Below are 15,209 nucleotides of genomic sequence, written 5' to 3' on the forward strand. Positions count from 1 at the left end.
TATATATAAATATCACTGTGTTAAGTCTAAAGAAAAACGTTAATGTGTATGTTAAAAGGAAGGCTGGAAAGATAAACAAGAATACTAACAACATTAGCTTCTGGGTTTGGGGATTATAGGTAACTAGTGTTTTTTTTACACACATATTTCAAATTTAATAATTTAATAACTTACTTTCAGAATAAAATATATACCAATATAAAAAATGCTGTTGAATAATATATAGAAATAATTCTGATGATACAGTTAAAATATCTCCCAGAGGAAAATTATACTTGCTAAAAGAAAAAAAACACACTATTTTAAAATATAAATTTTGATGCTTAATCATGATATGGGTCTATTTATTTCTAAGCAGGTTCTCAGTAGACCTAATTTGACCAGTAACTGCCTCCAGAACTGGGCAAGTCAAGGTCATTGCTTTGGGCTTTATTTTTAATCCTAATTGGACAAGGGCTAAAATACATGAGTTCTAAGGTCCCTTCCTGCTCTGTTAGTACAAGTGTCTTTTCATTAGTGATTGTATTAACATTGAAATGTGGATTTAATTATTTTCAAAGACAATTAAAAAAATTCTCAAGTCACTGGCTTCTCAAAGAATACCTCTTTCTTTCAGTGGCACTACACATGCCATTGATATAGAGTGTGGCACACCATTTAATTAATTTTAATGAACTTGCAGTTCATTTGAAATATCATTTGCCTATTCTAACTAAAAATTGGAAGACAGCTTTGGTTGAGGCTTCCTCATCAATACTCTGTATCTTGCTCTGCCTTATAAGTACAAGCACTCTTACTTCTTTTGGGACAGACAATCCTAGACTTTTAACTATCAGACTGAAAAATAACCTGCATTTACAAAGGCTGACCCTGTCCATCTTGTCTGCTACCCCCATCTCTCATTCTATCCAGATTTCTTGGTCCCTTGACTGCTGCTAAGAAAGCCATCCTGAATAAAAATTACAGCTGTTTAGAAGGAATGTGTGACTTTTTGCACCCACCTGTCTGTTTCCTCATCTGGAAAATGGGAATCATAATTCCTTCCAGGGTTGTTACAATGATTAAATGAAATAATGTTTCATTTGATATTCACATGAAAATGGTGCATATCAGGGGTTCAGTATGGATTTTAGATAAATGTTGTGCATAGCCAAGTACAGGGACATAGAAAATTGTCTAAATAGGTAGTAATAACATCTCTCCTCCTCATTACTTTTATTACTATTATTATTAGGATGCAGTGCCAACAAATACTCCTATCGTTCCCAAATGAGTACTGGACTATAAAGAAAGCAAAAATAAAGTTTTTAGACAACCTTGCTAAAAGTGAATGAGTAATTATAAAAGTCACTACAGACACTACATCTCAAGTTTAAGGCATTACAATGAAATACACTTTTATAATTCCACCTAACTTTACTGGTATACTTGTCAATCAAATACACTGCTGAATCTATACAAAAACCCTGGCAACCAAAGAAATATCGTTCCTTAGTATCTCTATAGGGCCCATGGCCAAGGAAGAACAGAATCTCATGTGAAGTATGCAGTTGGTGAGTGGCTGAAAGAACAGGAGACAGCAACGCTGTCAGCTGGCACCTTTCATGCATCAGCTGGGGCTGCTCTGTTTCTGAAGAGTCTTCTCTGGTGCCCACACAACCTGCTCATTCCCACTGAACCTGGAGCATGAAAAAACAAAATACCCTTTGGACCTCAAAACAAAATAGAGTTGGGGAAACCTGGTGGACAGTAGACCAGCTATATTTAAAATTACTGTGTTCTGAAATGATATTCCAAACCTCTTCACATTTTATTTTTGCATATTTGCTAAGAGGTATATGCTGCTCTTTCCATAGGAAAGACAAAGGATTGCTAGGAATGGGTGGGTCATTTTAACTCTTAATATCCCAAATGTATCAAGAGTATATTTTAAGATAGCTGCACTCCTTATAAATGGCTCTTATAATTAAAGTAAATGTACTTTAAAAGAGACGTTCACTTTGCTTAAGCTGAAATAATATATATTACATTATATTTTAAACCTTTAAGTCCCTATATATACAGTAGCTATTATTTCTACTGGCTGGTAAGGGAAAGGGATGGAGAGGGTTAAGTTTCTGGGCTGTTAAGACCACTTCATAAAATATAAATGCTAAAGCATAAGAACAAAAGAAACCAAGTGACTCAGATAGCATTAAAAAGAAGAGGACAAGGGGGCTTCCCTGGTGGCGCAGTGGTTGAGAGTCCACCTGCTGATGCAGGGAACAAGGGGCACGGGTTCGTGCCCCGGTCAGGGAAGATCCCACATGCTGCAGAGCGGCTGGGCCCGTGAGCCATGGCCGCTGAGCCTGCGCGTCCAGAGCCTGTGCTCCGCAACGGGAGAGGCCACAACAGTGAGAGGCCCGCGTACCGCAAAAAAAAAAAAAGGACAAGAAGAAGAAGACATCAAAGAAAAAGTAGAAAGAAAGAAAGAACACATGAGACATGTACAGAGTGGCCAAAAAATTCAGAGTAAAAATGACAAAGACAGTCATGACAAAGACCTACAAAAAGGTAAAGGGGAAAAACCGCAATGAGAGGAGAATTTGTGACTTAATTTGTTGAAAATTTTTCTTGGGCCTGGATTTTGAACACATTCTACTGAAAAGCCTAGAACAAAGTTATTTAACGTTTCATAACTCAGAACCCTTATGACATCCAGAATCAATTATACCCATAAGACCTCCAAAAAACTGAACTGGTTTATAACAAAGGTAGAAAAATTAAGATATCCATGATGACTCACTTTAAAACAGTGAGCAGCAGACTGCTAGCATAAATAGCTCTAAAAACATAATTTAAAACTTACGAGGTATACAGTTGTAATAGAAGTTGTGAAATGGCTGATAAATTGCCCTATTTATAGATGCCTGTGTTACAGAGGAGATAAATTGTTTCTGGATAATTGCATGCCTATTATCCGTGGCTTCCCAATGAATTTCAAATCTGCTCTATCCTGATCCTTGAATATTCAGGCTTCTTCTTCACTTAGCTCAGGTCAGAGCACTGTAAATCTAAGTGCCTCCTATGATATGAAGTCTAAATATAGATGGTGTTTTCTGAATCACAATGATTAGGAATGAGTACTTGCAGTTAACTTTTAAGATGAAAGGTAATGATAGGAACGACACATTAGTTACAAGAGCAAATCCATCGCACTATTCCCATTCAAATCATGATCCAGGCTTGAGTGTTTATGAAAACTCCACTGGATGACATAGGGCTCCACCTGAACAAATAAATCTTGTTGCCCAGGAATAACTTACAGCAACAGTCATTGTCTTGAATTCTTCATACAAAGGTTGAAAATTGCACCAGTTTATTGTATCCATCAAATTACTACATCGACAAATGTATGGGCCTATGCAAATGAGGTTTATCTTCATTTCTAATGCACTGTCAAGGTGACTGTGGTTAATAAGGCTGATTGTACAGCTTGGGAAGAATCAATTACAGCCAGTTAGTTAATTCTTTAGGCATAACAAGTAAACTGTCATGAGTAGGCAATAATTAATATATTTTCCTCACTTGAAAGGTCTCCAACTAAAAGATTTTATTTGGCTAAAGTAAACTTTACTATTCTCTGTGTGTGTTTGTGTCTGTGCATTGAACAAAATGTAATTCTGTAGGTTTTGTAATTTTCATTGTTAGATTCACTGCATAAGAAAATGCTGTACTTTTTAAAAATAGAGAAATATTCTTATTCTCAACAAATCCTGGATGTTCTGTGGTTTCACTGAAATGCACTTTGATCCTCCTGTGAAAAAGCAGTGAAATCCATGAAAAACTTTATAATACATGTATGTATGCTAAGGAATAAGGATGTATATAATTAAATTTGATAATTAAATATAGTTATAAAAAGTCTAGTCCTGTTACAAGGTAAAATAAAATTATTGATTAAAAAAAGAAGCTGGGGTCTGGAGAAAGGGAGAATGGCAAGAGTGGATGAAAAAAGTTACAAAACAAGCTAGAAGGCCTATTTTGCATTGGGAGATAATATAGCTGAGAAGAACATACACTTTAAAAGAGTCAACTCAAACGTTATGACTTTCTGAAATAAGTGAAATGTATGTATGCACATATATATGTAATTGGCAGGTATAGGTCATAACGTTGCATGTGTATAAAGAGAAGGGGAAAACAGTGCACATTGAATGCCTGCACTGTATGTTCGTTTCAGCATAAAATAAGCAAGGTTTGTTTATATATGAAAATAAAAGTCACTTCAGTTTTTTCTATTTGGTTTTTTAATTATAGAAAGAACCTCAAGTCACTAGAAAGTAAAACACAAAACAAAAACAAAAAACCTCTTTCTAAATATTTAGATGTGAAGGGATTCTGAAACACGAGAATGGGTCCTTTGCTGTGAATTTTAGGAATATCTCTATATATTATTCTATCTTCATGCGATAGGCCACTCCCATCTTTTTTTCCTACACAAGTAAGAAAATAATATTCTGAGGAATCATGATATTAATTTTGTCTGAATTTTATGAGGAATAAGAAGAACCTCCCTTCTCAGTATCTTCTTTTATTCCTCCATTTCATGATGAAAATCTTAAGTAAGAACAGGGTGAAGTTAGCGAAAGTTAGAAGTCTTATTCGCTATCTTTTGGTAGCACTCCTTGAAATCTCATCAGCACAATACAAAATATTATGTACCAAGTTTTGATTGCAAGGCAGAGGCTAAAGTTGTGTGTATTAGTTTCGTATGGCTGCCATAACAAATTACCACAAACTTGGTTGCTTAAAGCAACAGAAATTTATTCTCTCACAGTTCTTATGGCCAGAAGTCCAAAATCAAGGTGTCAGCAGGCTGCTTTCTCCTGGAGATTCTGAGGAATCTGTTCCATGCCTCTCTCCTAGCTTTTGGTGGATCTGGCAATCCTTCGCATTCCTTGGCTTGTAAATGCATAACTTCAATATCTACCTCTGTCTTCACATGAATTTCCCTCTGTGTTTCTCTGTTCTTTCTCTTCTGTCTCTGATATGGACACTCAACATTGGACTTAGGGCGCACCCTAAATCCATGCAGTCTCATCTCAGAATCATTAATTTAATTACATCAGCAAAGATCCTATTTCCAAATAAGGTCACATTCACTGATGGGGTTTAGGATTTAGACATATCTTTTAGAAGCCACTATTCAATCCATGGAAGTGCGTGCATGTGCTTTTATCTTTCTTATTATTGCCAAGAAATTACAAGTCATCAGAGTTCTTTCTCACTTTCAGATATTTTAAGATATGGGTAACGCAAAACAATATTTGATGACTATGGAAGATCTTTCATCAACATTATCACAATATTGAGTAAATGTTATCACACTATCATTAGAAAGACTACCATGAGTTATTTTCATTTTGAGATAGAATAACATATGCATGAAATCAGTCCTAAGTCTTAATCACAAGGGGGAAAAATAAATAAAAAGGAAATGATGTTGCTGAAAGAATCTTCTCAGTGCTAATAGCAATGCTTATATTATTTTTGGAAAATGCGGAGGAAATTTCTTCTTTATAGTGGTTGGTAGTAGTTGCAATAAACCTTGTAATCAATGAATCTTGAATCCATCAGTATAACCTACTGTCTGTGAGTATGTAAGAATGTTTTGGAAGCTACAAATATTTTTGTTGGTGCTTCTGCTCTGGCTTAGTAAATAATAATGATTACTATTGTAAGTTTAATCACCACTGCTCCCTGTGTTGCCCATGTAAATCTATATTTACTTAGTACTTGTACTGTGATAAAGTCAGGCAGCTAAAATAGAGCTATTCTATAACTAATCAATAGGCGTATCTTTTGACAGATAACACAAAAGTTCAATAGTGTTATGCCCGAAATTGGTATAATATTAGGCAAACAATACTAGCATGATAGGAAAATTACTTTTGGCAGAAATGGGAGGAAAACCAATTATACTGAAAAGAAAAAAAAGTTAAATTAAATCAAGTTATTTTCAAAAGCACACCTCTGTAAAAATTAAAATACCCTGAAAAAATACTATTGACTATTTGCCTCTATGCATGACCAATAATATAATATTTTTAAGTAAAATGTCAGGAAAAGCCAAAACAGCTGGGAAAAGGGAAATAAGTGTATGATTATTTCTGCATTTTAAATTAGAATATAAAATCGTTAATGCATTTAGATTACAAACTAAATGTGACTGTAAAAAAGTGAATAGAATTATGCACTTATATTAGCTCTCAATGCAATTAAAATCCCTGCTACACTGAAAAATAAATTAAAAACACATCCAAATCCTGCAAGTAGGTCATTCAGTCAAATATTTATCTGATGACGAACTGAACTGAGCTAGCATGTATTGAATTCTCCAAATGGCAAGGACAAGTGGTAGTTTCAGTGTGATTCCAGAGAAGCATAGGGAGAAGAGAGATTATAAAGTCCTCTTCTACATTTAGTTATAGCCGCTCCTGAAGTAATCTTATACATGACCTCTCCTTATACAAAAGGTTAGTCAGCTAGTGACTGACTACTGGTTATGAAAAAGATTTCCAGTCTGACAAAAGAATTCACAATTGGATTAATTCAGATAGCAAGCCCACTTACTACATTTCACATATGGCTTTTCTTCTCCATAGCTTACCAAAACACTTCTATTTGTTAACATACTCTCATCTTAGAAGAGAAATCCCCTTAAGCTTTGATGGAGGAGCATAATTAATTAACGGGGATTTTTGTTCTTCTCAGCAAATAAAAACAAAACCACCTGATGAACTGAAAATGAAATTATAAAACTTCCAGAGGATGTTCTTGGGTCAGTATAGATTCTGCCCGATCACCTAAACTTTTGTAAGTACCAAGACTTTAATCTTGAGAAATGATGTTGAGGAAGAAGGCCATTTTTTTTAGGTGACTTTTTCTTTTTTGTTTTTAATTTTTATTGGAGTGTAGTTAATTTACAATATTGTCCCAATCTCTGCTGTACAGCAAAGTGCATCAGTTATACATATACATATGTCCACTCTTTTTTAGATTCTTCTCCCACATAGGTCATTACAGAGTATTGAGTAGAGTTCCTTGATTGAGTCACATATGTAGAAAACAAATTTATGGTTACCAGGGGGGGAAGGGTGGGGGGAGGGATAAATTGGAAGAGTGGGATTGACATATACACACTACTATATATAAAATAGATAACTAATAAGGAGGGCCATTTTTATACACTGTTCCTTCCTCTTAACATCTCCTTTCCCTCTTTGCCTACTGAACATGTATCTTTCCTGTAGGCCTCAGGTCAGTTGTCACTCTGCAGGAATGTCAGCCTCACTGACAGGTCAAATTGTTCTTTTCTTGTAAATCTCCCTCTGGTTCTCAATACACTAAAATCGTACCGTATTCGTATGACATCTGATTAGTCTCAGTCTACCCCATTGGACTGTCAACTTCAGGAAGGCAGAAACTGTGTCCTTTTGCTCATCACTGTATCCCGTGACTTTTAGCCTGATGCCTGTGATGCAGCAGTTACTCAGGGTAAATTTGGTACATGAATCAAGCACTGCTGGAGTCTGAATTAATACTAATTAGTCACATTAATAGATATTACTATGGAAAAATTACTTTATTTTAGAAATAAAGCTGAAAGTTAAAAACCAAGTTGACTATGATCCAGCTATTCCATTACCCAAATGTGACTGGTGAGCTTGGCCCTGTAATGCTGCATCCATCACAGCGAGGGACGCAGCATGTTGAAGATTTTTTGTTTTAGCTTTAAAAAACTACTGAGGAACAAATTAATAATAAGACCTCGATGATGGTGATGATTTTGAAGATAATTGTGAATTATTCCAGAGGTTCCCAAAACAGTCTCTGTGCTGGAGTTATGCAGACAACAATTCATAATGAGGTGACTGGCCGTAACTACTAAAATATAAAATATCTAGGGAAGAAAGGTGATAGAAGGAAAGTGTTTATCCTTTAAGGTTTTTTTTTTTTCCCAAGCATATGATAAAAGTAAAATAAAAATGTCCTTTCTCTTACTTTTTATATTAACTCCTGTCACTCTTCCTTCCTCAGTCATGTTCAAATATGTCCCCTTCACTTCATTTCCAACACCAGCACTCAGGGCCGGAAGTCTTCCCTGATCTCTCTGATCTGGTCAAATTCCTACAGGACAGTCTCTCAGAATACCACAGATCTCTTCTTGGTCGCACTCACTTGAGTTTCATTTTTAGCTTTATGTGATTATTTTGAACAATTTCTGTCTCCCTCCTACACTCCCTCCTTGCCCCTGCATTCATCTTTAGGATGGGTAAGGGCACAGACCACATATTCTCAATGCCAGTCAGGTGGCAGGGGCTGGCATTGCTTGAATGAAGGAATGCTGCCTTCCAAGTGTCTAGCACAGTGCCTGATACATCGTAGCTGCTCAATACATACTTATCAAATACATGAATAAATGAACATACATCCCCCTTTAACTATATAATCAAGAGAGAACCCAAAGTGGACACATTGTGAGGAAACTCTATGATTTATGTGCAAGCACAGGTGAGTGTGAAATTTTGGACTGTTGGAGCTGATGGAAGCACTAGAGATTTGTTCTCACTTTCGAAACAGGGTTGAAATTTGGAGCCATTAACAGACTTGTCTAAACCCACAGGTGCCTAATGACAAACTAGGAGCAAACCTAATTCCTCACCCCAGCTCACTGGAGGTTTGGGCAGCCCTGCCCTTTCCACTACTCCACATAGACTCCGTGCTGTGTTCACTCGTCTGCAACAGGACTACACTGGTATCTGACCATTAAAATGGCAGATCTGGCTGGTATAACATTAGCCTATGAAAACTTATAGTAGGTCAATGTACAGTAAAAAGAATACAAAAAGGAGTGTAAAGAGCAGAGGTAATAGGACAATAACTTGGAAACATGGGCAATAAATTAGGATCTATGTTTTCAGGGAAGAACCGAAACACATACAGACCATAATGGAAAGAGCCCTTTGTCCCTCCACCTTTACATTCTCACATAAGTAAAGCAAATATTGATGGACAGAGAGCAGACACAAAGGAAAGGAGCTTAACTGGAGCTCTTTACACTATGAGATTAAAAAAACTGCTATGGCTGGTGGAGGGACATGTACTGTAAATAGCAGCTGATTAAGGGGAGGAAAGAAAATGTAATATTTACCCAGAGGCCAAGACAGGCAGTATTTCTTAAAGCAGGGAGAAAAGGGCAAATGTCCCCCTGCTCCTAACTGAGAGTCTCTCTGGTAATGTTTTGTTTTTTATTTCATGTTACAGGTCACATCCTTATATCCTCAAAACTTATAGAGTGTTAAGTCTAATATTGAAGGCATTCTATAAATGTCCTATTCTGTTCTATTCTACACTGTTCCTCCTACTTTCCCCATCTAAAATTCATACCACTCATTACTCGGGGGGGGTGGTCAAGTAGCAGGCAACTTCAAAGATGATTAATGTATAATTTCCTATAAGGGTCAGATATTAGATAGGCATTCTTTTACATAACTCTCACTACCTGTTTGGTTGTTAGTAGTACTGCCACTTTTCAGATGATGAAACCAAGTGATTTTCCGAAGTTAATTTAGTTGAACAGCTGCAATTTGATCACGGTGTCTTTGACTCTGAAGACCATAACCGTTCCTAATACCAACGGTTCCCAAAGTGTGGTCCCCAGATTAGCAGCATCAGCATCACCTGGAAACTTGTTATATAAATACAAATTCTTGGGCCCCATTTCACCTACTGCATCAGAACTCTGGAGGTGGGGCTCAGCACAAACTGTTTAAGAAGTCCACAGTCAGGCTAGAGACCACAGGCTTATACAGTGTAGCATAAAACGTTTGCCTACAGTCACTGCAGAGAGTACCTGAGTTATCTTGGGTGTCTTTTTTGTTTTTTTTTTTTTTACACAAACATCTATTACTGATGTATGGAAATTTGATATACCACCACAGAATTACCGGCAGTAGGGGTAGAAAGTAGACATGCTAGGGACGGAAGCCCAGATCTGCCACCTATTGTTATATAATCTTGGCAAGTTTCATAACCTTTGTAAGTTTTGGATTTCTCTCCTATAAAAATGAAAATTAAAAATGAAAATAAAAATGACGAGATCAGGGCTTCCCTGGTGGCGCAGTGGTTGAGGGTCCACCTGCTGATGCAGGGGACGCGGGCTGTGCCCGGTCCGGGAGGATCCCACATGCCGCGGAGCGGCTGGGCCCGTGAGACATGGCTGCTGGGCCTGCGCGTCCGGAGCCTGTGCTCCGCGGCGGGAGAGGCCACAGCAGTGAGAGGCCCGCCTACCGCAAGGAAAAAAAAAAAAAAGAATGACAGCATCATGCACCAAAAGCACTTAGACCAATCCTGAAATGTAATAAATACTCAATAAAATAGATATAGTTTTCATTATGATTATCATTGTTAAAGACAATAATATTGGTAACATTAGAATTAATTGCATGAGTAGTGAAGCTTATTATTGCAGTATTATGTATGCTGCAAAGCTCCAGAGATTCTCCTCTACTTACAAATTTTATTATAAAATGGCCTTAATTTTTTCAATTTCAAAATGAATTTCCAATTAATTTCAATTCACTAAACATTTTAAATTTCCCACAATATATAAGGTATTCTGTTCTCTTAGGGTATCTTTTAAGTAGGGTATTGATACCAGTTATCAATTTATATGTTAGGGAATGGATATCACCATTGGATACATTTTTTTAAAATTAAACACTTTAAATCTTTACTGTGTCTTGGCTTAAAGCTTTATTGGAAGATTGGGACTGACATATACACACTACTACATACAGAATGGATATCTAATAAGGACCTACTATAGAGCACAGGGAACTCTTCTCAATACTCTGTAATGACCTATATGGAAAAAGAATCTAAAAAAGAGTGGATATATCTATATGTATAACTGATTCGCTTTGCTGTACATCTGAAACTAACACAAGACTGTACATCAACTATACTCAAATAAAAATTTTTTAAAAATTGTATCTTTTCACATTATTTGAAAAATAATACATTATCACAAAATTAAGAGCTGTGCCAATTGTGGACACATTTAACTTCAGGTTAAATTTTTATTCAAAGAAAATCGCATACTGCTCTATTGAGATCCCCTGGACAGTTAACTGTACAATCTCAACAGTGCTTTAATACAGACAGTTTCAAATAATAATTCACTTGCAGTAAAAATATATCCCCTCTCTTTTACTCAGTGAAGCTCAGACCAATTAGTTCTTGTTTATTTGCACCAACCGGTGAAAGAAACCAATTTCTGTCCCTTTTATTATGCTTTTTATCCATACAAAAAGGCTTTCATCTTTTCTGTATTTTGTTTTTAGAATGAAATTCTCAGTCCTCACTACCTCCTCTTGTAGCTGGTGTTTTCAAGATCTTTTTAGCATTTGTATTGTTCTCTACCGAATGCTTGGTGATTTGTCTCTTTTCTGAAATGTGGCATTCTGCTGAACTTAGTCCCCAAACCACAGACTAACAAGACGGGAACATAGCTCAATCTGTCTGTATGCATGACATCACCATTACAATTCAACACACTGTAGCATATGAATATTTTAACAGGGCTCAGAATGTCGACTCATTCAATGTATCATCCACTGTAATTCTTGAATTTTTCTCACTGTTGCTACCATCTCTAGCTTTTCATTGCACATTTTGGTTCCATTACCCTGCCCTGCACCAACTTTCCATTCCACTTTCCTGAATCCAATGCCACCTATTCGACTTATATCCCCAGTATATCAAGATCGGGCTGTATACTAACACAGCACCCCAGAGGTTGCAATCCCCGCTACTTCCATGACTCCTTGTCCTTTAGATTTATTAGCATAAATACATAGCATCTCTCTGACCAAAATTTTTTAGTAGACAACTACATTACCCTTGGAGGGTTTTTTTAGATGATTTTTAAGGTTCCAGTTAAACAAAACCAAGCAAACAAACAAAGCTTACTGGTCTGTTACTTCAGGCACATTTAAAAAGAAACCTAGCCCTCCCCTTAATTGACTCAATTTAAGAAAGTTAAACTCAGCACCAAGAACAGGAGTACATTATTGTTTTATTTTTGAGCTGTCATCCCCAAAATATAGATTAAACCTCTGATCTTCACACACAGGTAGCTCAGTGAGTATCATTTACCCTCCCTGCAGGAAGTCACTTGTGTATGCTGGGTCATGTCATATGGTTGGTCAGTTGAGTAAACCTTAGTAAACACAGAGTTAGTTTCATTTAGCAGGTTTACTTGCCCAGTTACAAAAGAAAGCAAAGCAGAAGAATATAAAAATGATGAAGGAAATAACAAAAGAACCTTAAAATATTAGGCCCCAATTTAATTATTTTACCACGAATAAATGGCAGGGTTATCAAAACTGAAATGAGCTGACACTTTCATTTATAAGAGAATTATGGACGTGATCGATGGTTCAAACTCACAAATCAAATATTGCTGCACTCCTTACACATCAATCCATGTGCCTTCCTTCTGTCTGGAATCTGCATCCACCCGCCTCACATACTTATACACACCTACCGCTGCCTCACTCAGCCCTATCATCTGACAAAGCCCTACTCATCCTTCATGAGGAAGAATGCAGTGTCTCCAAGGCAGTAACCCCTCCCTGCTGTATGTTCACACTCTGTCCTGTGCTTAGTTCTTGCTTCAAAGTACCACTATTTGTTTATAGAGCTGCATCTCCTATTCATTTTGAACTCTGCCTCTTCTCTTTGACTTTTGGTTACCAGCTGCTATTGAGAATCACTCAATAAAATTTTGTTAAATGAATGAATTATTTTAAGAATAGATTTTTCCCAATAGCTATATTTTTAAATGTAGAAAGTGATGTCCGGCTTGAATACTGTCTAGAGAAATTGTGGTAACGCAACGGTATAAGTTCAATTTTAATACAATGGTGAGAATATATGTGAGTATGGGTATATTCATGAAAGGGTTCAAAAACAGCTATCAGCTCTGAGAAAAGACTTATGCGTCTGTAGCCAAATAAAACAAAGAATGAAACAAAAAACAAAGGGGAGGAAAGTTGAGACCACAATCTTCAAATAGTATATATCACCTTTTTTTCCTCAAATGTATATATGATTATATATCTTAATCAAATTTTGGATGTATTGGTTTTAGATAAATGTTTAAGTTTTCATAGCCTAATTAATGTGGTAGAACTGAATGAGGTGGCAAAAAATAGGAAAAAAGTTCTATAACATTTTAAGTCTAATATAATAATTTTCAGAAGACTTAGCAAAAAGGATAATCATTAGTCTTAAGTTTAACAAATGAATTTGCTTTAGTTCTAAAGAAGAGTGATGAGGGTTTTAATCACTGTCTTCAAGTGTACGATGGTTCCATTGAGAGATAATAGTGATAAAATATTTTCCTTTTTAGCTCAGAGTACGACTAAGACCGATTAACTTAAAGAGAAAACAGGAAAACTCTAGAGAAGGTGAGATGTTCTGATTAATTACTAAGTAATGCAGTGAAAGATTTCCCTCACAGACTTTTAAAGCAGGAGAGCTACGTTTTGATCTAGATTCAGGTACTAAATTTAAACTTAAACAACTCTCAGCAAGACAAATACCAATTTGTTCCATAAACAGATGACACTGTCTGTGGTTCTCAACGTTCTTCTACAACAAGTCTCTTTCTCTGTTGCTTATGGGGTCATCTCAGTCACTCATATGAAGGACAAGCCTCCTGTACCATGTAAAATAGAATCATCTGAACAGATTGTTCCCTAGCTCCTCATTCTTCTGATCGGACTCTCTTTAACACGGTGGACAAAGACTGGAGAGGAGTGATTACAAATTGCCCAAAGCGTAAAAAGAAATGTAATATAATGATCCTTGGAAATTCAAAGACACCTAAAAAGGTTTAGGAAACTATAGTAAGAAAATCACCGATCTTTGATTATTTCATATATTTAATATTCTTTTCATTAACATTAACAACTGACATTCAGTATAATATTTAAATCAAAAATAATACTATTAGGGCTTCCCTGGTGGCGCAGTGGTTGAGAGTCCACCTGCCGATGCAGGGGACACGGATTCATGCCCCAGTCCGGGAAGATCCCACATGCCGCGGAGTGGCTGGGCCCGTGAGCCATGACCGCTGAGCCTGCGCGTCTGGAGCCTGTGCTCCGCAGCGGGAGAGGCCACAACAGTGAGAGGCCCATGTACCACACAAAAATAATAATAATAATACTATTAAATATTTTTAACCTCACATTATGTATTAAAATACTGTACTGTGAAATTCCAAGATACAAGTTTAAGGTTTCTGTCAAGGGACACTAAAAGAGTAAAGGTTTTTCATAACCTTTTTGTTTTTAATTTTTAATGTTAACATTTGCTATGCTACTTCATTTATATCAAAATGCTCACAGTTGTTTTATAAATAAATACCACAACCTTTCTAAAGAAACTTAGAGTTTGATCTAAATTTATTTTGTTCTCATGGGATAGCAAAGCTATCAAAATTTAAAATAAGGTGACACCCTGTATTTGAAGAATAAGTCTGGATTAAGAAAGGTAGTTTAAAACTACATAAAACATTCCAAAGATATGTGTATTGTGGCTTTCATGCTGTTGCTTTGTAAGCTGTGAACCTGAAACAAAGTTTTGCAGTGTTTTTTTCTTGTCTTGTTTTTCTCCAGTTGATAAATGAAATGCATCCACTGAGAATCTGAAAGCAGTATAAATCATATCAGAAATACAGGATTTGGTTCAACTTACCTGTTTCTGTTGCTGGAAATCCAATCTGAAATAAGCGTTGATGCCTGTTGGTGACAGTGCTTGTTGCCAAAACTACATGCTAGCATTATAACTTCTCTACGTAGCTCTCTGGGTATCATCAAAAGGAAAAGAAAAATTAACAAACTGTTAATATCTAGAGAGAAAAGGAAACTCATTACACTACATTACAGTAGATAAGTAAATAATTCGCACAAAATTAATTTTCAGATATGGAAATTCCATTTTGCTGAGCAAGAGATAACTAAGCAGAGTAGAAGTTATACATAAAAAAGTCTTCTCTGGAAACAGTACTATAGTGAGGGGTACGGGTTTGGATCTCAACTTTACCAATAGAGGCAGATCTTAAATTAAAACATGGCAAAGAAAAGCCTTTGTTC

General features: G+C 36.2%; 1 protein-coding gene across 1 annotated transcript in view; it reads right to left on the minus strand.

Moving 5' to 3' along the window:
* The window catches only part of TRHDE (thyrotropin releasing hormone degrading enzyme), a 390,487-nt gene that overhangs the window by 17,982 nt on the left and 357,296 nt on the right, over positions 1–15,209 (minus strand). The window contains exon 15 of the mRNA XM_065887537.1: positions 14,812–14,919. Coding sequence (XP_065743609.1) covers positions 14,812–14,919 — 108 coding nt within the window. The remainder of the gene's footprint in view (positions 1–14,811; positions 14,920–15,209) is intronic.

The sequence above is a fragment of the Phocoena phocoena genome, chromosome 11 (genome assembly GCF_963924675.1).
Source record: "Phocoena phocoena chromosome 11, mPhoPho1.1, whole genome shotgun sequence".
In the NCBI taxonomy this organism is placed as follows: Eukaryota; Metazoa; Chordata; class Mammalia; order Artiodactyla; family Phocoenidae; genus Phocoena; species Phocoena phocoena.